Below are 24,991 nucleotides of genomic sequence, written 5' to 3' on the forward strand. Positions count from 1 at the left end.
TGATAGCGTGTGGCGTCGCAACGGTCGTGGACCTGAGGCGCCATCATAGGTGCCCATAGGTTGTTCCATTCAGTCGCGCCGCACGCAGGGCGAGAGGACCCCCGATCTCCGACAACGCACGGACAACGATGATTCCAGCTTGAGCCAGCATTCTGGATAGGGCTGGCTCGGGGGGATGCCAAAATGACTGGCAGGGCGCTGTCAAACCCAGCGTCAGCTCTCTCGCAAGCAGAAAGCACGAGGAAGAGTTAAAAGAGGATTCGAATGTTGTCCGAGTACGTCATCTCATGGGCTTGGGTGCTTTCTCGTGTTTCTCTCCGATCGTGCATGTGGCTTGCCTCCACGAGTAACCATTTCTTAGTGGGTGACGGCCGAGCCACCATTTGTCGTAAGTGCCCCAAATCTGCGCAGTGCGCGACCGTTGTTGGTGAGCTGACGGTCTGGCGCAGGTTTTTTTGCCCGAACTGTGGAAAAGACGATGCAAGTGAATGTCAGCAACTGTTGGAAGCTCAGCTGACATGTATCAGTTCCATGATCACAACAGCGGATATTGGTGGAAGACCATTATGGGTCTGTCTTCTCTGTTCTTGTACCAATTCTTGGTGGACGCGAAGTTTGGCTTGGAATGATATAAAGGTGCCACAATGTTGACTGGGAAGAGTCGAGCAAAAGGAGGCTGAGAAGCGACGAACCCACAGTGTCGGGCAGATTCTTTAGGAAGGCGTACTATCGCGGGTGTTGCGAAATCCACATTCCGGTCGGTATGTCCTTGGGGTCCATTTGTAAGGCACATTGGAGAGCTTTATTGGGGACCCCCCCATATATCCAGGATGGTTTCTTGTCATCGATTCCAAGGAGAGGCCGATTAGAAAACGAAGGTTTTCCTGCCTCGCCAGGCCGGTCCTTGTCGGATGGCGGCAGGGCAGTTGATGTAGATGTTGATGGGATGGAAATAATGGAATGAACACCTCATGCTGGTGTTGCTCCCCCAACGCTGTGGAATCGCCGAGGGTTTGCAGGGTCATGACTCTTGAAGGCTTGGGGTTGTGGTCGTCTTGTGGAGCGAGTGTCGGAGCCAGGCTGCCAGGATGCTGCCCGTAGTCTGCATGTACTGCATGGATCGGCAGTCGTTGGCCATAGGGCACGTCTGCGAAAGGATTGCAAGAAGCTGCCGCTATGGCTGGCTTTCAAAGTTTCGAATGCTGACAGTTGATCATCATGTCATCCTGCTTTCCCTAAGCGGATCAGCGAGTGAGGCGGATGGCTTGCTGTCCAAAGTTGATAGATGTATCCCCAGGTAGGCACGGTAGAGTGCCTTGCAGCCCGCAGAATCGAAGCGAGAGGCTCAAGGAAGAGCTCAAGAAGAAGAGAAGTGGCGGGTACATCGACCTCGGCTGAGATGTGGCTCTGTTCCGAGCCCAGCTTGGATTAGTGGAAAGGTACATTCGACAGAGGCAAGAAAGGACGTTGGAAGAAGGCACGAAGGGTCCCGTCTGGTCGAGTTACCTCACAGCTCACCTGCCACGCCGGGGGTCGGCAGGCTGGGTTACGCAACTATCTGAAACTTGTGGGTCTCCGTTCCAAACATAGCACAACTCAGAGGTGCAGCCACGAGTCTTCGTACCGCGACATGTGCCGCTGCCACGAAGGGCTGCCAGTTGCAGATGCAGATGCGCTGCTGAATGGCAGCCGCCCTGTCGCTTTTGACATTTGTACTTCGTAGGCATCGTACCTCGTAAAGCAAGGGCGCTATTGTTCCTTGCCCACCTTAACTCAGGCTTAAATGTCCGATCCGTACGTCAGGTGTACTTTGTACGAACAGGCACCGTAAGGTACCTAGGTAGGTATGACTGGCGACGGTCCCATTTGGCGGGGGAAAGACTTCTGGTCAGAGTGGAAGATGCAGAAAAAAAAAGGGCTGGCATTGCTGACACAGCCTCAAAGCCGGAACTACTGCAAGCCTACTGCACCCTGCTCAGACTCCCGTTTGGTGGTGTGCCATTGTGCATCCCCCCTCTTCACCTCTCACTGGGCCGCCTCCCTCCCACACACTCCCGTCACCGTGATCCACTCGCTCAAGAGAGGCCTCGAGTCTGAGAGGCGGGCAGTGTTTTGGGTCCTCTTCACTGCCAACCACATTGCCGTTCCTCCTCTGTATCTTACGTACCTATGGATCCAACCCGGTGTAGTTAGTGGTCCAGCGCCAGCCGCAAGGTACTCTGCCTCCCACCTGGCAGGCTTGGGCAGAAAACAGAAACAAGACCAGGAAGGCTTGCGTTTGAAAGCTGGGCTGTTTAAAAGAAATAACCTCCTCGCATCCCCCCTTCGTGTCGTGAGAACGTGTCCTGCTCCTGTTACCAGAATCATCCCTTGACCGACGACATACGAATCTACTGCTTAAGGTGGCACTCCCTTCACTCGTTCTGCCCCCTATAACCCCTTAGGTGCTACACAGGAACTCTCCTTTCTGCGCTCCGACACTCAAGCACCCAAAACACCCAAACTATCCTCTACTCACCCGGTCATCCGAAGTAGTGTAGCTCAGGTTGAGTGCACAGGCATTCTCCCAGTCCGCTAATTCATAATCCGCCTACTGCGCGCCTGGAGGTAAACCTGCAATTACTTTACGACATTCTTCTCACTTCTCTTTGGCGGCTTTGCCCTTCCTCAGCTTCAGCTTACTCCGGTTACCTTGGTCTCATTCAGAGAGGCTGGCTAAGCCGGGCTTAATTTGCTTGTTACCGACCCACCGCGCTCACGGACACCCTGCATTGTATCCGTACCTCAACTCAATCACTCCATCCGTCTTCCAGGCTTAGCTCGGGCTCATCGATCCACGCCAAAACGCTGCATCGAACAAATATCCACGACCCCCCGACCGCGTTACGACACACACCTCATTTCAACCCTCCCGCTGTCACATTTCTCCGCGTCCCATCCCTTTCCGGTCGGTACCTGAGCCATTCTCCATCTCGCACTAGTCCGATTTGCCTTGCTTGCCTTCGCTGCCCGCCGAAGCCTAGTTCAGCCGCTCCAAGCGAGATTTCGACTCTCAGAAAAGGACGAGACCTCGCCCAGATTCCCATTCCCCTGGTCTCACATAATTCCAGTCCCTTCGTAATTGGCATCCGCCGACCCAGCACATATCATGGCTGCCAACGACTATTACCAGAACAAACCGCTACCCCCTCCAGGAGCTTCTCCCTCGCCTGCTCCCTATTACGGCGGTGCTGCCTACAACAACATTCCCTCAACCAGTTCAACACCCGCTCCTCCCTACAGCTCAATAACGCCTGCGCCCGGCGCCAGCCAACCACCACCACCGCGCGCCAACACTGTATCCCCCTTCGAAAGCGTCTTTGACGATCATGTCTATCCCGTAGACTCAACACAGGACGGATTTCGCCACAACGGAAACACACAGAGCCCTCATCCCCAGAGCACGAACAACATGCAACCCCAGCGCATGAACACGATGAATACAGTAAACACCGCCTACTCGGGCCACGGCCAGACGGCCTACAACAGCCACGATCCCCACCAGCAGAATCCTTATGCTCAGCCGGACACTGCCTACTATGGTCATTCCACTTCTCCAGACTCGAGCAGACAAAATGTGGCCGACGAGATTCCCTTGCAAAGCCGGCAGCCGACGCAGCCGCACAAGGATGTGGAGATGAACGAGAATGACCATGTCTACGACGCACCTGCGGGATCTCGCCGCTCAAAGAGTCGCCGCGACAAGAACAAGGTTGGATTTGGTCAGCTGGGCATGTTTGGCGCCGACAGAAAGGGTATTCCATGGGTCGTTTACATTTTCACGTTGGTTCAGGTTGCAGTGTTCATCGCTGAGATTGTGAAGAACGGTAAGCCAAATCAACAGGTCAAACCTAACAGTATTTGATACTAACGGAACGCAGCTCAACTCACCGGTTCTCCCATCATGACCAAGCCCTCATTCAACCCCATGATTGGACCTTCCACCTACGTTATGATCAACATGGGTGCTCGCTACGTAGCTTGCATGCACAACGTCAAGGGTATCCAGGATCTCGGCCAGCCCATCACATGGCCTTGCCCGAACTCGACCTCGAGCGACGCCAGCAACCCCTCGAACCAGTGCGGCCTCGGCGATTTATGCGGCTTCGGAGGTGTGCCGGAGCCTACCTACACCGACATCAACCAGTCACCGGAACCCAACCAGTGGTTCCGCTTCATCACACCCATTTTCCTGCACGCAGGTCTCATCCATATCGGCTTCAACCTGCTTCTGCAAATGACGATAGGAAAGGAGATGGAGATAGCCATCGGCTCGATTCGCTTCTTCTTGGTCTATGTGAGCGCAGGCATATTCGGCAACGTCATGGGAGCAAACTACGCCGGTGTTATGGCTGCATCTACAGGTGCTTCAGGTGCCCTTTTCGGCGTCATCGCTCTCACCCTGCTCGATCTCCTGTACTCCTGGAAGGACCGCCGCAGCCCTGTGAAAGACCTGATGTTCATCATGTTGGATGTAGTCATCTCTTTCGTACTGGGTCTGCTGCCAGGACTCGACAACTTTGCCCATATCGGTGGCTTCCTAATGGGTCTTGCGCTGGGCATCTGCGTCTTGCATTCGCCCAATTCCTTGAGACGGAGACTTGGCGCTGAGGATCCATCATACGCATCCATGCATCTCACTCCCAACCAGGGTGGCCCACCGCCGTTCTTGAAGAACCCCATCGGTTTCTTCAAGGGCAGGAAGCCACTCTGGTGGGCATGGTGGTTGGTCAGAGCCGGCTTCTTGCTGACGGTCATCATTGTCTTCATCGTCCTACTCAATAACTTCTACATCTACCACAACACTTGCAGTTGGTGCAAGTACCTCAGTTGTATTGTAAGTTATCTGATCGCCCATGCTGACGACGATCATCCGCTAACCTAAAACTAGCCTGTAAACAACTGGTGCGAGCTTGACAACTTCAAGATCACTTCATCATGAAGAGTTGACATCATAGGAGAAACGACCCAATTAATGCCACGAGAGTTTGCATTGCACTGGTTTCTGGACTTTGGCAAGGGTGGTTCATGATTTGCATTGCTCAGCGACGGCGTCCCGGTTCACGATGGGTATTTTTATGAAAGAAGAAGGAAAGGATCCTCTCCCATACGTCCAACAGAGACAAATCGTCTTCATAGGTAGAGCCATACACATAGCGCTGCGGGGGTTTGCCAGGGTTCTCTCTATTCGCTGCCGCTGACCGACCAACCGTCTCGGCATCACGCAGTCGCATCGTCCTCGGACGCCCCTGGTTTACCCCGCACATATCATTCGATGGGCTGCACGAGGTTTACGTATCTAAAACTCAACCCAGTCCTAATATGAAAACATAAATGAACGCTTTTCCCCCATGGTTTTCTGTGTCTAGTTGCTTGCCTGTGTGCCGTTGAGGAAGTAGGTTGCCATGGTCGCGCCCACAGACGCATTACCAAGATGCCCCGTTACGTCGCCTTACGTCAGATGCTGTCCTGCCACGCCAAAGCAGATGTTTCGGAAGTTGATTGAGAGTAAGTTTGCTTCTCTTTGTTTCTACCATGAGTTTCTTGACAATCTCTTGATGAATCCTATTTGCATGGCTTAGCTGAGCGGTCGTGACAAACCGCCGTTGATGCCTCTTAGAATGGATATCTGAAGACAACCGCAAGCAATCTCGTCTCTCTTTCTCTTGTTTCTTCGCGACGAAATAAGAGCGACTACATGCCTTGCGAGACTATGTGCCACCATGTTGCTCTTTTTAAATCACTTGTACTGTCGAGTTCATCATAGCTAATAGGGACAATGTGTAGAATGCAATGACAGCTACCAGTCATTTCTGGAAGCATGTTGTCCTGTATAGAAGCTTCCAACATCTTGTAGTTGTAGACATATTGATATCCAAATATACCTTAGCCTCATCTAGTAAATACCAAGAGTTGGTTTTGCGACGAGTCATCTATCACTATTGTCTCTCGTGACAACCTTTTGACAACATTGTGGTCACCTAAGTTTTGCCTTAACAAGCATCATTCCCTTGCTCAGGTGAAAAGGGGGAAAATGAGGGCAGAAATAAGAACGACAATTGCGTAGAAATAACAGATGCTGGGGAGGCAACCAATTGACAAATGAAACAGAAGGTAAGCTCTTTTCTCAACTTTGTTCGGTTGCCTCAGTGTTGATATTGGAGGGCGTACCTGAACTTGAGTGGGGATAATCTGGGAAGTACCCGCTCTCCTGCACCTCCCGTCTTTGGCGTCAACGTCGCGTCTCAGACCCAGAGGAATCCAAGTGCACCTGCCTTAGTCATCAGCTCGCGCCTTCCATCAGCCACTTTAGAGTGGGTCAAGTCACGTCGACGTCAATCACGTCAAGCGCGTCTTCGCGTTAATGGGTTTCTGAAAGTTCCATCCCATAGCAACAACCTAACGACCCCCCAAATCCACCCGACTATGAGGTCTGGTTGATTCACTCTGCACAACTCTTCCACCACAGCCAGATCACCACAATGGCTACAGTGCTGCCTCAAAAGCGTGTGCTCGGGGAGACACCAAGCACCCGCCGCAACATCCCGTCGACACCGTCATCCCTCAAGAAGCGCAAAGTCGAAGGGTTCTCGTCCTCACCCGCCCGCCATGTCGGTTCCCAGAAGAATGCGAAGAACCTTCCGGGCTCTAGTCAACCTAAGAGTGCCTTCGAATCAGAAGTTCTCGAGAAGTTGAGCCAGGATATCTCTGAACGCAAGCAGAACAATACCGAAAAGGATCAATCATGGGACCGACCTCCGCTTGTCGACTTCAACCCGGCCAGGGACAACCTGACCTTCCAGCAAATCGAGGCCGAGGAGGGCAGTTTACACGGCGGTCGAGCAACGGTCAAGCTGTTTGGTGTTACCGAGCAAGGCCACTCAGTGATGTTGCACGTCACCGACTTCAAACACTACCTCTACGTCGCTGCCCCGGTGGCGTTCCGACCCGAAGACTGCAATGCTTTCAAGGCCTATCTCGAGTCACAAGTAGCACAGCACCAGCCATGTATTCACTCAGTATCTTTCCTGATGAGGGAAAATATTTATGGTTTCCAAGGAAATGTTAAAAGCCCCTACCTCAAGGTCACTGTCATGGACCCCAAGTTCATCGCAAGAGTTCGGACAACGATCGAGTCGGGCAATGCCAACTGGAAGGGTCTGTGGAAGGGCATGGATGGCGGCATCATGACATTTGACAACATTCAATACGTCCTACGTTTCATGGTCGACTGCAAGGTGCGTTTCTCTGGTATCAACTCTCTCGATGAGGCTAATATTTTTCTGCTAGATTTTCGGAATGTCTTGGGTTGAAGCCCCCGCATCAAAATACCAGGTCCTGCACCAGTCTCAACGACAATCGAACTGCCAAATCGAAGCCGAGATCAATTACCTCGACCTTATTGCTCACAAGCCGGTTGGGGAGTGGTCCAAGATGGCTCCTCTGAGAATCATGTCGTTCGATATTGAGTGCGCTGGACGTAAGGGCATCTTCCCAGAGGCGACACACGACCCCGTCATCCAGATTGCAAACGTGGTGACAAGATACGGAGAAAAGAAGCCCTTCGTGCGGAACGTGTTCTGCTTAGACACAACCAGTCCTATCGTCGCCACACAGATTCTCGAGTTCGAGAAGGAGGAGAAGATGCTCAGCGAGTGGCAGAAGTTCCTCATCAAAGTCGACCCAGATATCATCATCGGATACAACATTGCCAACTTTGATTTCCCATACCTTCTCGACAGGGCAAAGGCATTGAAGGTTGGAGGATTCGAGTACTGGTCTCGAATTCCTAGCATCCCTTCCAGAGCCAAGGAGACGAATTTCTCCAGTAAGCAGATGGGTAATCGCGACAGCAAGGCCACCAATACCAATGGACGGTTGCAACTCGACTTACTGCAGCTTGTCCAGCGCGACCACCACCTTCGAAGTTACACGCTCAACTCTGTGTGCTCCCAATTTTTGGGAGAGCAAAAGGAAGATGTTCACTACACCATGATCACAGAGTTGTTCAACGGTACCCCTGAATCGCGCCGCCGTCTCGCTCTTTACTGTCTGAAGGACGCATACCTCCCGCAGCGGCTCATGGACAAGCTATCTTGCCTCGAAAACTACACTGAGATGGCCAGAGTCACTGGTATCCCGTTCAACTTTTTGCTCTCCAGAGGACAGCAGGTGAAATTCATCAGTCAGCTTTTCCGGAAGGCCCTAGAACAGAAGCTGGTCATTCCAAATATGAGATCTGAGGGTAGCGATGAGCAGTATGAAGGTGCCACAGTCATCGAGCCGACCCGAGGATACTACGACGTACCTATCGCAACCCTCGATTTCGCTTCACTGTACCCGAGTATCATGCAGGCCCACAACCTATGCTATACGACACTGGTCAACAAGAAGGCCATCGAGAAGTTCGATCTGAAGAAGGACGATGATTACATCGTCACCCCGAACGGCGACACCTTTGTTACCACCAAACAACGGAAGGGTCTCCTTGCTCAGATTCTCGAGGAACTCTTGACCGCAAGAAAGCAGGCCAAGCGTGAACTGGCTGGGGAAACGGATCCTTTCAAGAAAGCAGTGTTGAACGGTCGACAACTGGCTTTGAAGATCAGTGCAAACTCCGTCTACGGACTCACGGGTGCGACAACCGGCAAGCTGCCTTGTCTCGAAATCGCCAGTAGCACAACAGCCTTTGGCCGACAGATGATTATGAAGACCAAGGAGGAAGTTGAGAAGAAGTACTGCATTGCCAATGGATACACCCACGACGCTCAGGTCATTTATGGTGACACTGACTCTGTCATGGTCAAGTTTGGCACCAAGGACCTTCCCGAGGCCATGAAGTTTGGCGAAGAAGCTGCTAGTTTTGTCTCTTCCAAGTTCGTCAAGCCGATCAAATTGGAGTTCGAAAAGGTATACTACCCATACCTGCTCATCAACAAGAAGCGATACGCCGGCCTGTACTGGACGAATCCCAACAAGTACGACAAGATGGATACGAAGGGTATCGAGACGGTTCGACGAGACAACTGCCTGCTCGTACAAACCGTGATTGAGAAGGTGCTTCGAATGATGCTCATCGACCAAGATGTCCAGGGAGCGCAAGAGTAAGTTTGCACCATCTGATTTCTGAATAATGTCGACTGACCTTTTACTCTCAGTTATGTCAAAGACACGATTGCGGACTTGTTGCAAAACAAGGTTGATATGTCAAAGTTGGTCATTACGAAGGCGCTCACCAAAGACGACTACGCAGCCAAACAGGCTCACGTCGAGCTCGCTCAGAGAATGAAGAAGCGCGATGCAGGCTCGGCACCAGGTCTAGGTGATCGAGTTGCCTATGTGATGATCAAGGGTGCGGCAGGTGCAAAGAACTACGAGAAGTCTGAGGATCCCATCTACGTCCTTGAAAACAACGTGCCGATCGACACCCGATACTACCTTGATAACCAGCTTGCGAAGCCTTTGGGCAGAATCTTCGAGCCCATTCTGGGTGAGACCAAGGCGAACTCGCTGCTCACGGGAGCGCATACGCGCACGATTGCAGTGTCGGCGCCGGCCGTCGGAGGCCTGATGAAGTTTGCAAAGAAGACGCAAACATGCATGGGATGCAAGAAACCACTCCGAGGCAAGGAGGAGAGCGCGGGGGCAGTGTGCTCGGATTGCGCGCCTCGGGTCGGCGAATTGTACAAGAAGACACTGGACAAGACGTCGGATCTCGAGGTGCGATTCGGCCGGCTCTGGACGCAGTGCCAGCGGTGTCAGGGCAGCATGCACTGCGAAGTGATTTGCAGTAGCAAGGACTGCCCCATCTTCTACATGCGTATGAAGGCGAAGAAGGACTTGGAAGACGCAGGGAAGGAGCTGAAGAGGTTCGACTTTGACCAGGCTGCAATCTGGTAGAAGGCGTGCCAAGAAGTGGGATACCTAGAACATGGAGGGGGTATGGATGGGGGCTTTCACGACGCTAAGCTTTTCTTTTCCCATGAGCCGACCTTTTGAGATTCTGCAGCTGCAGATGCAGCGGTGGTGTGGAGGGTCTACAGGTTTACGCAGGCAGATATGTTGTTTCGGGATAGGCGTTTCACGGCGTTTGCTCGCTTTGTTGTATTTTTCTTCGTTGGGTCTCCATATGGGTTCCAAGAGAATTTCGAATTCCGCACAAGGAGGTCGGGAATGGGTCTAACAGAGTAAGCTAAGAAAGGGAAGGGTATGGAGGAGAAACAAGATGCAACATGATATTCAAAAAAGACGGAGAAGCATCCTCCATATGTCGGGAAAACCCGGGAGGAGTGGTCCTGTATGTAGTCCCAATATGGCCATAATACGAGGAGAAAGCAAGAGAGATGAGCTTAGATTGCGGCATTATTCCACCGAAAAAAAGTGTCTCGATCCATGGGCAAGTTCCGTTGTGGGAATCGGAGATGTGTACGGAGGTTGGCAGGACGGGGACGAGTGAGAGAGTTCTGGTTGTGTGTGTGAATTGAGTAAAAGAGAATTGGGCACCGCTGAGCAAGCGCTGTGGTTCGCTGGGACGGTCGGTCGCCCCGGGCGCCGCCGGCAGCGGAAGGGCGGCGGCTGCTCTCTGAATGGGCGGGACGTGAGAACTGGAGAAAGCAGCCGCCGCCCTCTTTTTGGTGCGTGTCACTCACTGAGGTGTCTGCGGTGAGCCAGGTTCAGGGCCGCCTTGACCAGCTGCTGGATCGGCGGTTTTGGTGGTGGCGGCGGCGGCGGTGGGGACTGGATGGGAGCACTTCGGGAGGGGGGAGATGAGATGAGATGAGATGGGCAGACAGATGGAAACACGTCGGTCCTAGACTCTATTACTCCGTAGATGTTGTCGCCGCAGTCGGTCGGTCATCCGCTCGGGTCGGGGTTTGGGCTGGAAGCTGGCTGGGATTCTCCACGCGGGACTTTTTTTTCTTTTCCTCTTCCCCTTCGCTGTTCTATTTGGATCTAAGGTTATCAATCAATCTCTTGCTTTTACTGTGTTACGCCGAGGAGTTTTGACTGTGCTTCTTCTCCCGTCGGCCTACCTACCGAGGGTGCACACCACGGTTCTCAACCTACACGAAGTGCGCTGTGTGTGTGTGGTTTTGAGAGTTCGCGATATCAATACCTACGAGATCTATCAATATAGATAAACATGCACCAGATACGTTAAGCTTTCTAGTAACGATGCAGCTCACTTGTATTTCGTAGTTGCAATCTGATCTTGGTAGCCAATACCGTGGTTTGCATTATTCACAGAGCCATCTTATTACGTACGTGCCGAGCAACTCTCTGTCTCTGTGTGTAAAAGCATCCTCCGCAGCGGAGCTGCGAGCAAAGTCCCTGGGACTGTTTGCGGCGGTGGTTTGTTGACTTTGGAATGCCCGCTCCGTGACCGTCGAATGAGACTCGAGGATTCCTTGCTCCGTCAACAGCCAACACAGTTCAAGCGATCCAACGCACCGTAAGGCTGCGAACCGAACTGCCTTGGACAACCCAATTCCGAGATGAGGTTTCGAAATAGTACGTACGGATACAGATTCAACCCCTCCCTTTTTTTTTTAATCTCCAGCAACGGCGGCAAAGAATAAGATGGCCCCGGAGAACCACCGGAGGAAAGAAACCCCTGCTTAGCTTGTCTTCAGGGGACTACGTGCTAAGCACCTACGGTAGCCAAATGGAAAGACGAAAAAAAAAGAAAAAAAAACACGCGACAGCGGGTTCGGGAATCGGGAGTTCAGAAGCGAGGGGCAGAAACCCAACCCAAGTCCCTCCAAAATGGAGGGGCGACGTCGGCGGGGTAAAGGACAAGGTATGGGAAGACAGGAGCGCATTGTATCGGGTTGCGTCGCACTTTCCGACTCAAATCGGCTGAGCATTTTCGCATGTCAGCTCAGCCTGTCACCCACTGCAGCGCCGCACCACTCACTACACCGACGGCAGCCCAGCCGTCGCCGTCTTCGTTGTCGCACACTCCCGTCACTTAGATTGGCACCTTTCACTTCCGATCGCGGAACTGCGACTCGACGCGCCGTTCTTCGGACACTTTCTTTCTTGTCAATCAATCTCCCGTTCATGCTAGCCTGCTTCTGTGTGGTCCTGGGTTCCGGTCCAACCACTCACCACACCTTACGAATTGCAATGATCAATTCACATGTGTCGCAAATCTTCGTCTCTGCGATTTTCTTATCTTGAACCTTCAAGTGGCATAATGGAGAAACCAAAAGAACACCCCATGGGTCTATGCAAGACATGACGCCTGCTGCGTCATGGGCCAAATTGTGACAAGCCCCCTTTCCCTTTTCCCAGATAATTCTCTAGTGCCGCCATCAGCGCTGCCGCACCAGCATCGACGATTCGGGGAGAAGTGTACGGACAAGCGAATGGTAGATGGGCTTCTAGCGTCGTAGAGCTAGAAGCACAGCTTTGAAAACTTGAAGATTTGATCTACCTTGCTGTATCTCGACACCCCGGGCAACCAATAAGAGACGGTTGATAGGACTACAGTTCGGCTCTTGTTCCCAAGTGGCACGCCACGGCATGCAAGGCCATTTCCAATGACAGCAACATCTGACGGGGTCCCTTTCTTGTTCTTCCCCAGTGACAGTGACAGGTCAAGAAAGAAGGGCGAGACACAGAAGAAATCCACGCGTGCATGCGGAAGCATGTGCCAGTGGTGGGGGGTCCGCGGGCATGGGCTGCAATTGTTGGATGACGTCCCCCAGGTTCTGGCCTGTTTGGGACACGCGCGCCGGGCTTGTCGATGGGAGAGGCATTCGCGCATTCCAGGGCATGTCCTCTTCTTCCCTCTCCCGAACAATGGAGCGTCCGGGCCATCCCTGAGACCCCTGTGCCCCTGCAGTTCAGTTGCGGACTCCTGGTTTCCGCCCCAGCAAATGCCTGTTCGGCTCGCCGCCTCCGGGATCGCAACCGCTCGCGCGGCAGCGCAAACCCTCTTGTCTCGTAGTCTCTTTGTGATGGCCGTGAATAATTGTCACTCGGCAGCAAATCAGAGAGCTGCATGAAGGGACCTCGAGAGGCCCCCGCCGGCCACATAGCGTGAAAACCCGGGCCCGGTCCCGGCATTCTCATCCAGCCTAGACTCGCTGAGTCTTTTTTACGTCAACCCGCGTGGGTTTCACCCGAGCCCTTTTTTATTTTCTGTTAGCTATGGCACACGACAAATTGTCGGTCTGGCGCCGAATGAACGCGCTTCAGACGTGAGAGGCGAGGCGAGGCGAGGGAGGAGGAGTCCTATCTCTCTCTCTTTTTCCACCGTCCACGCCCCCCACGGCCGACCCGGACATGTCTTGCTCTCACGCTAGTCCCTGGTCCCCGCCTGCATCTATCTTCGCCATGAAGGGGCTCCCGAAGCTTGGAGGAGTAGATGACCGGGGGGGACATGGGGCAACGACACGCTTCGCCGTTGCCAGCCTGTGAGCTCTTACTCGATTCGATTTGGCTCTCGTTTCGATCGACTGGGTTCCCAGATTTGTATATAATCTTGCGGGCGCACCGCTCTCCCCCATCCTCTCGACTTGGAACTTCATCAGCTCCTCTCTCTGCCAGACGAACTAGGAACTCACCTCTCAGAGACACAACCTTGAAGCACCATACATATACAACATACCTCTAAACCGTCAAAATGTCTAACCTTCCTACCGAGCCCGAGTTCCAGCAGGCTTACAACGGTATGTTGCCATCTACAACCATTCTTACACAACGAATCTAAGAAGACTAACACCATCTATAGAGCTTGTCAGCACCCTCGAGAACTCCTCCCTCTTCACCCAGAACCCCGAGTACAGAACCGCACTCGAGGTCGTCTCCATCCCCGAGCGCGTCATCCAGTTCCGCGTCGTCTGGGAGGATGACAAGGGCAAGCTCCAGGTCAACCGCGGATACCGCGTCCAGTTCAACTCGGCCCTCGGCCCATACAAGGGAGGTCTGAGATTCCACCCTACCGTCAACCTGTCGGTCCTCAAGTTCCTCGGATTCGAGCAGATCTTCAAGAATGCCTTGACCGGCCTCAACATGGGTGGTGGTAAGGGTGGTTCCGACTTCGACCCCAAGGGCAAGAGCGACAACGAGATCCGTCGCTTCTGCGTCTCCTTCATGCGCCAGCTCAGCAAGCACATTGGCGCCGACACCGACGTTCCCGCCGGTGATATCGGTGTCTCCGGCCGCGAGATTGGCTGGTTGTTCGGTACCTACCGCCAGGAGCGCAACAAGTTCGAGGGTGTCCTCACCGGAAAGGGCCTCACCTGGGGTGGTAGCTTGATCCGCCCCGAGGCCACTGGATACGGTGTCGTCTACTACGTCGAGCAGATGCTCAAGTACGCCAACAAGGGCTCCTTCGCTGGCAAGCGTGTCGCCATCTCTGGTTCCGGCAACGTCGCTCAGTACGCCGCTCTCAAGTGCATCGAACTCGGTGCCACCGTTGTCTCCCTGTCCGACTCCCAGGGCTGCCTTGTCGCCGAGGGTGACGCTGCCTTCACCCCCGAGCAGATTGAGAACATTGCCGACCTCAAGGTCCAGCGCAGGTCTCTTACCGAATTCGACCACAAGGGCTCCTTCATGTACATCAAGGGTGCTCGTCCCTGGACCCACGTTGGCAAGGTCGACATTGCTCTGCCTTCCGCGACCCAGAACGAGGTCTCCAAGGAGGAGGCTGAGGCTCTCATTGCCGCCGGCTGCATTGCCATCGCCGAGGGCTCCAACATGGGCTGCACCCAGGAGGCCATCGACGTCTTCGAGGCTCAGCGCAAGGAGAAGGGTGGCGAGGCCATCTGGTACGCTCCCGGCAAGGCTGCCAACTGCGGTGGTGTCGCCGTCTCTGGCCTCGAGATGGCCCAGAACAGCCAGCGCCTGAGCTGGACCCGCGAGGAGGTCGACCAGAAGCTCAAGGACATCATGACCGCTGCCTTCTTCAACGGCCTCAACACCGCCAAGGAGTACGTCAAGGGTGGTGAGACCGAGCTTCCCAGCTTGGTCGCTGGTAGCAACATTGCCGGTTTCGTCAAGGTTGCCCGTGCCATGCACGACCAGGGAGACTGGTGGAACTAAGCGTTCTCGACCGGCAATTCGGAAGAGGAATACGAAAAGTTGATGCGAGTGGCGGCACCCACGTCTAAGGACGATGGGCAGACGTAGTGATGACCTTGAAATTCGGTGTAACGTCTATTTGTATTTCGGAGCTGGCGTTGGCGGCAGGGATACCTGAGTGAAATCAATACCAATTACTTTTTTTGATAAGCAAACTACTTACTGCTTTTGAGTGATGACTGGTCGCCAGTGAAGTGTGAACAAAGATCCCAACAGGCTGGAGTACTTTGACAGCCATCTTTCCAAGTGCCGACTGAAGGATTCGAATAAGCCGAATCCTCCAGAGAGCGCCACCTTGCCTAGAAAGGCGCGAGTCTGAATGGGTGTGAAGAGAAGGTGCTGACAAGAGAATATACCGAGACCAGTGCTGACACTCTAAAGCCACTTTCAATTGCGGCAAGAAGCCGGCTCGTCGGCCGTTGACATCTCTAACATCTGATAGCAGCCAGTAAAGTCGCTCTACTCACTCAAAGATGATCATCATGTATTAGCGATATGAGTCAACTCTGATAGGTCGACATTGGATACCAGGCACGTCTGAGGGTCTCTCGGGCAACCACGTAGCGGCTATTTCCGCCGTCTGCCGTAGGCACCGATGCTCGAATTCCAGCTTGAAGGGTTGAACACAGTGCTCAACGAGAGAATGACGGCCCGAATTGCGTTCTGCCTGCTGATAGATCGATACTTTGAGCGGCAAGACAACGTTGCTGGCTTTGAAGAATCTGCCCATCTGAATGTAGCAGTGCGACAACGGATAAATGAACACCGGCTGTGGCTCAAGACCTTGAACTCCACGCGCACTTGACGACTCCTTTTGTTCAGGGTTATACATGACATAGAATGCCTCCGCAGACCCTGGCTGGTCTGGGTGACACTGACAAGACGAGAGAGGGGCTGCGTGCGCCAGACCCGCATCGCCGAGCTGACGTTGGCCAAACAGGTTTCTAGAAGCAGCAACAGTTATCGTCGATGCCCATTGTGTTTCCTCAAGGTACCTCAGATAGGGATAGTGTGACTGCTGGAAAGAGAAGTTTCCGGGGATTTCACCTGTTGTGAAACGATTCAACGATAATGCTGATTCGACCACAAGCAAGATCCCGCGCAGCACAGCATGTTGGTGATGTTTTATTTAACGTCATTTTATAAATATCGCGTGTTTCCAGTGGTGGATTTGTTGAAGAAGGCGTTCCTAACGGACGTAAGAACATTTATCTCTGGACGAGGTACATCGTAACGTACCATTTCCAGTGCCTCTCGCGTCTTGCGACTATGATGCGTACGACAGCTGTAGGAACTGAGCGGAACAGATTGGAGGGTGTTGGTCACTTAGCTGTGCTGGATAAGCGTCGCTCTGGCACTCGTTTCTGTCGATCGGGCCTTGCATCATGCCATCGAGTTGCGGCGGCGCACAACTGGGCGAGTGACGAGGCCACCAACGTCGTTGTAAGTCGTCACGACGCATTGGCCAGACGCTGATGGGTTGACCCCTGTAGCAGCGGCGGTCTGATGTACCTACCTAGTAAGTCTGCAATCGCGTGGGCAGTGAACTCAGCCCTACCCAAGAGTTGAAAGGCTGACTCGTGGATTGCCAGATGGTATTGGACAATGACGGGAGACTCGGCCCTGGCATATGTTTCATCGCACGATTGCTGACCGTTGATGTCTTGTCGATCTACCAATGACGAGGCAGACGAGGCACGCAGCAAAACGGAGCTGGAGATGACCGAGACGAATGATGTAACTTGACCGCAAAGCTGGATGTAAGATGAAAGAGGCACAGTTCAGCCTGACGGTTGCCTTGGGGTCTCGGGAGCGATCTGACTGGAAAGATTGGTCTGTCGTGATGTATTCCGTATATCTGACGAGACTCGGAAGGCACCGATGGGCTCTGAGTGGGGCCCGCCGAGTCGGGATGGCATTAGCGGGGCAGTAGCGGATGGCGCAGCGACCACCCTCCCGCAGGGGCCGGACCAGGATCCACTGCGGGCCCTTGCCGCAGGCCCGCGTTGTTGGTGCGAGCTTACGGGCTACCAAATTACGCAGTCAGTTACCGCGGACTATGTGTGACATTGATCATGGATTAGAACACAGTCAGACGAGATATGTGGGCAGAGATTGTGGTATCAGGAGCCTCGGACTTCGTCACCCACTCAATACTCCGTACAGAGGCCGCAATTCCGGTCAGTGTAATTTGATGTTGGAACCAGGTTCACCACCCTTCTCCCTGTCACCTGGAATCGCATGCCAATTCCATGCGGCCTGTCAGTGGCCGGCGCATGTCAAGCATCAATCATTGTTTTACGTCCTCAATCACATGAATGAAGTAGACGAGCTTTCCTACTGACTACATAGCCGACCCGAGAAAAAGTTGCATATAGTCAATGTCAGTCTTGCCTATTCTCATGCTTCGCCTCATAAAATGCTTCTCAGCGGCGCATGTGCTTCTACATCGTAATCGCCTATTATGGTAGTCTGGTTCGACAAACATTTGCAGAAGCTACAGAAGAAGACGGAAGGGACAATACCTCATGTTATCAAGGCCAAGGCTTGGTAGCATGAAATCCTTGCCCTATCGTGAATAATGTCCAGCCGAGGCCCCTGCCCCAGTCATGTCGAACTCACCTTGCACCAACACATCGGGGTAGGGATACGGCTTAGTCTCGTAAGGTGATCCTGTCGCACAAGACTCTGGCAGGTCTCTGTTTCAATGGCTATCTCATTCTTTCGGACTGAGACCAGGGTAGTCAAGTCCACCACTCGATTGTCTCAGCTTTCATGTGGGGGGACGGGCAGCTCGGGAGCCGATTTTGCTTCAATTCAGACTTGCACTGGCTTAATTGAGAACATCTGGATTGCCTGGGTCTATTGTCGTCGATCAAACTTCCCCATTTCAATCATGTCTTGAAGAGGAATTGAGCCGCAAAGCGTGCAACATCAACGATTGCGGTTGTCTTATTTGAAAAGGGCCTGAAGAATTCTGTGACCGGGGTTTCGATGTCGATTGTGGCTGCCTGGGGTCAGTCAAGGGTAAGGTCCAATTCATGGTGGCATTTTCCTGTTGCTGAATTCATCCTCAACCCCAGGATGCTTTAGGCAATCACTGATTGTTCGGGAAGGGTGGTCTGTAAAAAAGATACTTGACGCACGTGCCAAGCGGAAGTTCCTCTCGGCTGAGCCCTGGAGTGGCTGCCAGTTGAAGATAAGCGGGGCAAGGGTGCAAGAGGACGGGACTCACTCAGGTCGAAGTCCAAACGGGCAACCACTCCGTCGGGTGGAGAAATCTACGGCACGGTACGTATTCCTTCTTCCTTCCCACTGGGAACGGCCGCCTGGCTAAAGCCGAAGGGGAGACAACTTTCGACCAGTTTCATTGGCCCGTTTGCGCACACGCAAAGAGCGACCCAAGAGACATGTCTTTACCGGCCATTCAGGATCCATCTTTCCGCTAGTCTGGGCCTGGAAAAAAGGTACCTAGTGAAGTCGTCTTTTTTAGAGTGCGTACGTATATGTATCTTTTCTTCACTTTTTCCTCCTGTCCACCGAGGTAAGGTAGGTTCTCGTAGCACTCAGCTCGCCCAATCCATCCCCATCAACGGCACCAATGGCACCACCCAATACAATGTACATCATGAGGCAGCTTCTTTCTTTTCTGGTCATGACAGACTCGGTCCGGCCAATAGACTCATGCCGTCTCGCATCTTCTGCAATAGTTGCTGCACACTAAGAAGTGATTGTCACAGCCCAACTCTCCATCAGCCCTCCTCCTTTGCACAGTACAATCCTACTCCGATTACTATCCACACGACGCTACTCTTATTTTCGGCAACGCCTTCTGTACATCTGTAGCTCTGCATTCTATTGCGCCGGCGCAACCGCCCACTCACACCTCGAGAAACAGGGCGCTGAACCTCAGTCTCACCCTCACTCCATCCCCCGTCTTCTTGTCCCCGGCTTCAGGGCCTCAGCTCGTGCCGAGACTGCGGTCTTCTCTGTTGCTTTCCCTCATTGTCTGCCTTTTTGCCTACCCATAGCCCAATAAACCCGGGCCCGGATTTCAGTCTCAGGCCCCGGCTTTCCAGCCAGCCTCACTAGACCGGTTCGCTCCAACTTTAGTGCAAGAATGAATGAATTCGGATTCGTGCTCTAGGCCCGAGACACAAGATAGCAGAGCTATCAAACTATGTTGGCACTGGCTTGCCTCAATCTGCTAAGTTCGACCTCAGATTGTAGTTACCGTAGTTCACATGCTGCCAATGCATTCTCTAAGTTGTGCGTGTTGGTTTGGCTCCAGCTCGAGATCAACAGTCACCTCTTCTTCTCGCGCAGTATGCCCATCACACTTGCAATCGATGACGGATCCGGCACTGGTCCTTGCCGGCTCGACGAGCTCGTTCGTTCGTAGCGCACCCAAGGCACCTAGTGACTTAGTATCCCCATGTGCGTGTCGGCAAGGATGTTCCCAGGACCCCGGTCATCCATGGTGGTGTTCCCTCCTGGTCTGACTAGGGTGGGTTCTCTGTTTAGGTATCTACATAGACTAGTGTGGGATTTCTTACTAGGAATAGTTCGCAGCGGCGCATCTCCCTCTGCTTGGCCCGCCGTGGATCCCCCAATGAAGCATTCTTACATCTTCTCTGTAAAGCCCATTTCTCTTTTCCGCCCTTCATTCTGCGCTCATCATCCGCATTCATCTTCTCAGCCTTGAAGCGTGTATCTACTTTTCTGTTCTGTTGCTATATAGAGTCTGGCGGAACCCCTCTCATCCTCAGCTCATAACCACTCACCAACCATATTAACCCAGTATCTTGGCAGCATTTCCTAATCAGCAGAGCCTTTCTCAGGAGTCTCACACTCGCTCGTCAACTTTGCTTTTGAGTATTATATACCCTGGCCTTATCCGCGCTTGGATATTCCAGCCCTAGAGGCGCCAAACACATGGCTCCAATGGCTACTACAGAGGGCCTCAAGAACGGCACCGAATCCGGTCCCAGCCATATTAATGTGTCCAAAGCCAATGGATACCACTTGGACAGCAACGGCACCAATGGTCACAACGGTCACAACGGCTCGACACCCAGATATGCCGGCTTCTCGCCTGCTTCAACAGACTCACGCCCGCAGACAGCGTCTTCAAAATCTTATCAAGAGGAGCCCCCCTCCAATGGTATCAGATACAGCAAATCTCACAGGATCCCGACCTTCGGAATTCACGAAGAAGACAACGCCCCTAGATCAAGGAGCTACGCCAACATCCGCACATATGCCGACGATGCCCGAAGGCAATATCCTCGCATATCAAAGCCGGTTGAGCTGATGCGCAGCAGCTATGATGTCGTTGTCATTGGTTCAGGGTACGGTGGTGCTGTCGCCGCATCCCGCCTGGCCCGTTGCCAAGATGCCAACGGCAAGCGTCAGTCTGTATGCGTACTGGAGCGAGGAAAAGAGAAGTGGCCTGGTGAATATCCTACTGGCGTTCTCGATGCCTTTGACGAGCTTCACGTTTCCGGCGAGTTTGCCCCTGGTTGGCTCCCTAGCACAACTGTGGAAAAGGGTGACCCGACTGGCATGTACCACTTGATCTTCGGGAAGGGGCTGAACGCCGTCGTTGGCAATGGTAACTACATGCTTTCCTGTTATGTTGAAAATCATCTGCTGACTGATGACAGGCCTGGGTGGCACGAGTTTGATGAACGCCAACGTCTTTCTAGAAGCCAACGAGGCCACCTTGTCTATGCCTATCTGGCCCAAGTCCATCAGGGAGAACCCCAAATGTCTAGAGAAGTGTAAGCCATTCGCCCCATAGGATTTTGTACGAATCTTTGGAGACATTACTGACACGTAGTCACTCAGTTTACCAAAGAGCTCGGGATGTTCTTGAGCCCACTCAATACCCAGATGACTGGCCCGAACTTCCCAAAGTCAATCTCTTCAAGAAGCAGGCTGCCGCTCTTGGCATGTCCGACAAGTTCAAAATGGTCCCTCAGACAACTAGATTCCGCAATGGTCCCAACAGTACTGGTGTGGAGATGTCTCCATCAGCCTTGACCGGCCAGGACTGCACTGGTGTCAATGATGGCTCCAAATCGACTACATTGGTGACTTACCTGGCTGATGCCTGGAACTGGGGCGCAGAAATGTTCTGCGAGAGCGAGGTTCGTTTCATCAAGAAGGCCGACCCGCGCATTGGAGGGTACCTCATTTTCTTCGCCTGGCATGGCCGGAACCGAGGTCACTTCAAGGCCAATCTCCACGGAGACTTGATGTGGGTGCATGCGAAGGAGTGCGTGTTCCTCGGTGCCGGTGCTATTGGTAGCACTGAGATCCTTCTCCGTAGCAAGGAGATGGGACTGCCCCTGAGTCCCCGCGTCGGCGAAAACATGAGCGGCAATGGCGATATGCTAGCCTTTGGGTAAGTTTGGATCTTTCTATTCTACTCCGAGACGTACGCGGCTGACCGCGATCTTAGATATAACATGGACGAGGAGGCGAACGCGATTGGGAAGCCCTTCCCCAACCCGTATAACCCTATCGGACCTACCATCAACTCCGTTATTGATGACCGCGAAGGGCACGAGAACCCTCTTGATGGATATGTCATCCAAGAAGGAGCTATCCCTCGTTCTTTGACACCGTTCCTTCAGACATTATTGGAGATGATGCCTGGCAGCATTGAAGCCACTGGAGAACCGTTCCAGGAGAAGGTCCGGTCTGCCTTTGCTCGGTACTCGAGCCATCTATTCGGCGCGTATCGCCAGGGTGGATCAATGGATAACACTCAGGTCTACCTGGTTATGTCCCATGACAGCAGTCAGGCCATGCTTACACTCAAGGATGACAAGCCAGTCCTTGAGTTCCTCGGAGTTGGTCGTAGCGATCACGTCCGCAAACTCAATGATCTGCTAGCAAAGGCTACGCAGGCCATGGGCGGAACCTTTGTCAAGAACCCTTTCGATGCCTTGATGGGAGGTCAGCAAGTGACCGTTCATCCTATCGGGTAAGTTTGAAATTCGTCCATTTGTGAACTGTTCTAACATGACTCACAGTGGAGCTTGCATGGCCCGCGATGATACTGGCGCCACCGGTGTCACCAACGATGTTGGCGAGGTATTCGCCGGAGACGACGACGAGACACACCCTGGGTTTATCATCACTGATGCCTCCGTCATTCCCGGTGCCATTGGTGTCAACCCCTTTGCTACTATTACAGCCCTGGCCGAGCGGTCCGTCGACGCTCACATCCACAGGAGAAACCTCAAGATTCACCCCAACGAGAACGGCATCTTGGACCTATTCGGGGAGCCTCACTTTGCCCCCAAAGAATCCCATGATACGGCAGAGACTGAAGTCGAGATCAAGAGAATTGATGAAGCAAGCTCACTCATTCGCCATGCCGACCAGTCCAAGGCTGGAGGATTCGGCTTCACCGAAGTCATGTCTGGTTTCGTTCATCGCGACGATGGGCTCGTGACTGACAAGCGGGCCACCTATGAGTTGGCCTACCGAGCAGCCAAGAGCCTTTGTGAGAGCGCCAGATTCTTCCTCAGTGTGCAGGCCTTCAACACGAAGTCCATGATCAAGGAGCCCGACCACTCTGCCATGCTGACGGGTACCTTTGTCTGCCCCTCTCTTCGCGGTTCTCCTTTTATGGTCCAGAGAGGTGACTTCAATCTCTTCATTCTTGACCAGAAGGCACCGGGAACTCGGAACATGACGTACGATTTTGACCTCCGGGGCATCCACGGCGAGAAGTACCATTTCCATGGATACAAGGTCGTCGATTCCTCCGTCGCCCTGGCCCCCTGGCAGTTCTGGAAGGCCACGAGCACCCTCTATGTCACCATCACCGAGCACAGTCGCGACCTGGAGGCCGTCCACGACTGTGACGAGCCGTGGCGCCGCGGAAAGGTCGTTGCCAAGGGCATCATGCACATCCAGTTCGCCGACTTTGTCTCTCAGATCATGACCATGACCCCCACGGGAAGCAGTCTCATAAAGAAGGCCTACAGCGCGGCGAGCTTCCTCACCTACTTTACTCGCAAGTCGCTCTCCCTTTTCCTGGCGCCCTTCACTCCTCTCCAATACCCCAGCGTCACCTACAACGGTTACGTCAACGATACTCCTCCCAAGGCATCCTTCGTCATCGTCGCACGGGACGGCGTCAAGACGCGCATGCACATGTGGGAGCCGACCAACCCGAGCATTGAGACCAAGAACCTCTTCATGATCCCGGGTGCCGCAGTCGATCACCAGATCTACGCCCTGCCCACGATCAAGTACAATGCGGTCAACTACTTCACCCGCGCCGGCTACCGCGTCTTCATCGCCGTCCACCGCATCGGCCAACTCATGGTCGCCCAGAACAACTGGACGACCTACGATGCCCGCCTGGACCTGCGGGCCTGCATCGAGTACATTCGCGAAAAGTACGCCGACGGCAACTCCCAGGAGAACAAGGTGTACTGCATCGCCCACTGCATGGGCAGCGTCGCCTTCTCCACCGGTCTCCTGGACGGCACCATCCCCTCCAACTGGGTCCACGGCATCACCTGCAGCCAGGTCTTCATGAACCCGATCTGGGCGACCCTCAACATGGCAAAGGTCAAGGTCGGCCCCGTCCCCATGGACAAGCTCTACAAAATGGTCCTCGGCAACTGGTTCTCCTGCAGCACGGCCAAGGACGACAGCTTCCTCCAGCGCGCCCTCAACGAGGCCCTCAGACTCTACCCCGAAGAGCGCAAGGAGATCTGCAACAACGCCAGCTGCCACCGCTGCACCCTCGTTTTCGGCCGCTGCTGGAACCACAACAACCTCAACGAGGCGACGCACCGCCAAATCGACCGGTTCTTCGGCGGCGTCAACATGACGCAGCTCCAGCTCCTCATGAAGCAAGGCTCCGAGGGCCACGTCATGACAAACGGCCCGCTCTTCCGCCCGCTCACGACGCCCGACAATATTCGTCGCCTCCGCGGCGTCCCCATCATGCTCTTCGTCGGCCGGGACAACGCCGTGCTCACCCCCGAGGCGACGGAGCGCACGTACGAGATCCTCTGCGACACTTTTGGCTCGCATGGCGGAGACGGCCCGAACGGCGGACTCCAGTACCGCCGTCGCGTCGTCCCTGGGTACGGGCACCTCGACTGCTGGATGGGACGCAACGCGTGGAAGGACGTGTACCCGTTTGTCAGGGAGGAGGTCGATCGCGTTGTCCGCGGCGAAGAGTACCACTTTGTCGACCCTGATGATAAGTTCTCTCGCATGGTGGACAGCGGTGAGCTGCTCTACTAAGAGTGAAGAGTTTCATCATTGTAGCATCATCACGTTGTTATTCGCGGTCGTGTATTTCTGGGGGTTCGGGATTTATCTCTCATCAGAGAGTCGGAAAATTGTGTCGATACCCCAACATTCCTTCTTCAAAATGTAATGAGAGCGTGGGGATAATCTTCTTGGAGAATTCAAAGCGTCGGGAAGCAAATTGGATTTAGACAGGGAAAAAATAAGGGGGAAATTTTACACTCACTGTGGTGGATAGGAGTTTGGGTTGGATCATGTCATTTTCTTCAGAAAGAAGCAGCAGTGCAGGCTCGCATCTGCATCATTCATTCCACAAGAGGTACTACAAGGTTACCAAAGGTAGATGCCAAATAATCAAACCTATCGGCATCAGAAAAACAGAAGCCACAGATAATTGTACAGAAACGCCAGTGACCTTTGCCGATTTCCCAGTTTCATACACACATTAAGTCCATCCGTCCGTTAGTCTTGACCCGCACATCATCAAGTCCAACATGATACAGACAGGAGGGGGTTCTGCCTCCCTCGCGAGACAAAACCAAAGTAAAACGTACTTGTACAGAGAGCA

The 24,991-nt window shown here is 53.5% G+C and overlaps 8 protein-coding genes across 8 annotated transcripts; 4 read left to right on the forward strand and 4 right to left on the reverse strand.

The window, feature by feature from the left end:
• Nucleotides 1-713: 713 nt before the first annotated feature.
• On the reverse strand, nucleotides 714-845 carry CLUP02_08337 (uncharacterized protein; the record flags this gene model as incomplete). The annotated part of the gene is made up of 1 exon (XM_049287327.1): nucleotides 714-845. The coding sequence occupies one exon, from the start codon at nucleotides 843-845 to the stop codon at nucleotides 714-716; it is 132 nt and encodes a 43-aa protein (XP_049144470.1).
• A 1,001-nt stretch (nucleotides 846-1,846) lies between these two features.
• On the forward strand, nucleotides 1,847-9,939 carry CLUP02_08338 (DNA polymerase family B; the record flags this gene model as incomplete). Its single annotated transcript, XM_049287328.1, has 15 exons — nucleotides 1,847-1,887; nucleotides 1,945-2,327; nucleotides 2,403-2,550; nucleotides 2,814-3,093; nucleotides 3,173-3,866; nucleotides 3,921-4,876; nucleotides 4,931-4,944; nucleotides 4,998-5,098; nucleotides 5,216-5,328; nucleotides 5,439-5,547; nucleotides 5,840-5,990; nucleotides 6,204-6,470; nucleotides 6,509-7,277; nucleotides 7,330-9,143; nucleotides 9,198-9,939. 15 exons carry the CDS (start codon nucleotides 1,847-1,849, stop codon nucleotides 9,937-9,939), a joined length of 6,582 nt encoding a protein of 2,193 aa, XP_049144471.1.
• Nucleotides 9,940-10,076: 137 nt separating this feature from the next.
• On the reverse strand, nucleotides 10,077-13,113 carry CLUP02_08339 (uncharacterized protein; the record flags this gene model as incomplete). The annotated part of the gene is made up of 15 exons (XM_049287329.1): nucleotides 10,077-10,218; nucleotides 10,272-10,502; nucleotides 10,543-10,621; nucleotides 10,689-10,789; nucleotides 10,864-10,977; nucleotides 11,077-11,102; nucleotides 11,226-11,250; nucleotides 11,305-11,513; nucleotides 11,743-11,880; nucleotides 11,957-12,009; nucleotides 12,074-12,116; nucleotides 12,225-12,344; nucleotides 12,405-12,425; nucleotides 12,479-12,619; nucleotides 12,664-13,113. The coding sequence occupies 15 exons, from the start codon at nucleotides 13,111-13,113 to the stop codon at nucleotides 10,077-10,079; spliced, it is 1,893 nt and encodes a 630-aa protein (XP_049144472.1).
• An 84-nt stretch (nucleotides 13,114-13,197) lies between these two features.
• CLUP02_08340 (uncharacterized protein) lies at nucleotides 13,198-13,605 on the forward strand (the record flags this gene model as incomplete). Its single annotated transcript, XM_049287330.1, has 3 exons — nucleotides 13,198-13,247; nucleotides 13,353-13,463; nucleotides 13,518-13,605. 3 exons carry the CDS (start codon nucleotides 13,198-13,200, stop codon nucleotides 13,603-13,605), a joined length of 249 nt encoding a protein of 82 aa, XP_049144473.1.
• A 67-nt stretch (nucleotides 13,606-13,672) lies between these two features.
• On the forward strand, nucleotides 13,673-15,093 carry CLUP02_08341 (NADP-specific glutamate dehydrogenase; the record flags this gene model as incomplete). Its single annotated transcript, XM_049287331.1, has 2 exons — nucleotides 13,673-13,718; nucleotides 13,781-15,093. 2 exons carry the CDS (start codon nucleotides 13,673-13,675, stop codon nucleotides 15,091-15,093), a joined length of 1,359 nt encoding a protein of 452 aa, XP_049144474.1.
• Nucleotides 15,094-15,619: 526 nt separating this feature from the next.
• Nucleotides 15,620-16,374, reverse strand: CLUP02_08342 (uncharacterized protein; the record flags this gene model as incomplete). Its single annotated transcript, XM_049287332.1, has 2 exons — nucleotides 15,620-16,150; nucleotides 16,372-16,374. 2 exons carry the CDS (start codon nucleotides 16,372-16,374, stop codon nucleotides 15,620-15,622), a joined length of 534 nt encoding a protein of 177 aa, XP_049144475.1.
• A 25-nt stretch (nucleotides 16,375-16,399) lies between these two features.
• On the reverse strand, nucleotides 16,400-17,051 carry CLUP02_08343 (uncharacterized protein; the record flags this gene model as incomplete). The annotated part of the gene is made up of 3 exons (XM_049287333.1): nucleotides 16,400-16,544; nucleotides 16,645-16,886; nucleotides 17,001-17,051. 3 exons carry the CDS (start codon nucleotides 17,049-17,051, stop codon nucleotides 16,400-16,402), a joined length of 438 nt encoding a protein of 145 aa, XP_049144476.1.
• A 3,016-nt stretch (nucleotides 17,052-20,067) lies between these two features.
• On the forward strand, nucleotides 20,068-24,417 carry CLUP02_08344 (glucose-methanol-choline oxidoreductase; the record flags this gene model as incomplete). Its single annotated transcript, XM_049287334.1, has 5 exons — nucleotides 20,068-20,746; nucleotides 20,799-20,915; nucleotides 20,983-21,541; nucleotides 21,599-22,126; nucleotides 22,176-24,417. The coding sequence occupies 5 exons, from the start codon at nucleotides 20,068-20,070 to the stop codon at nucleotides 24,415-24,417; spliced, it is 4,125 nt and encodes a 1,374-aa protein (XP_049144477.1).
• Between the last annotated feature and the right edge of the window lie 574 nt (nucleotides 24,418-24,991).

Source organism: Colletotrichum lupini, chromosome 4 (assembly GCF_023278565.1).
Source record: "Colletotrichum lupini chromosome 4, complete sequence".
Classification (NCBI taxonomy): domain Eukaryota; kingdom Fungi; phylum Ascomycota; class Sordariomycetes; order Glomerellales; family Glomerellaceae; genus Colletotrichum; species Colletotrichum lupini.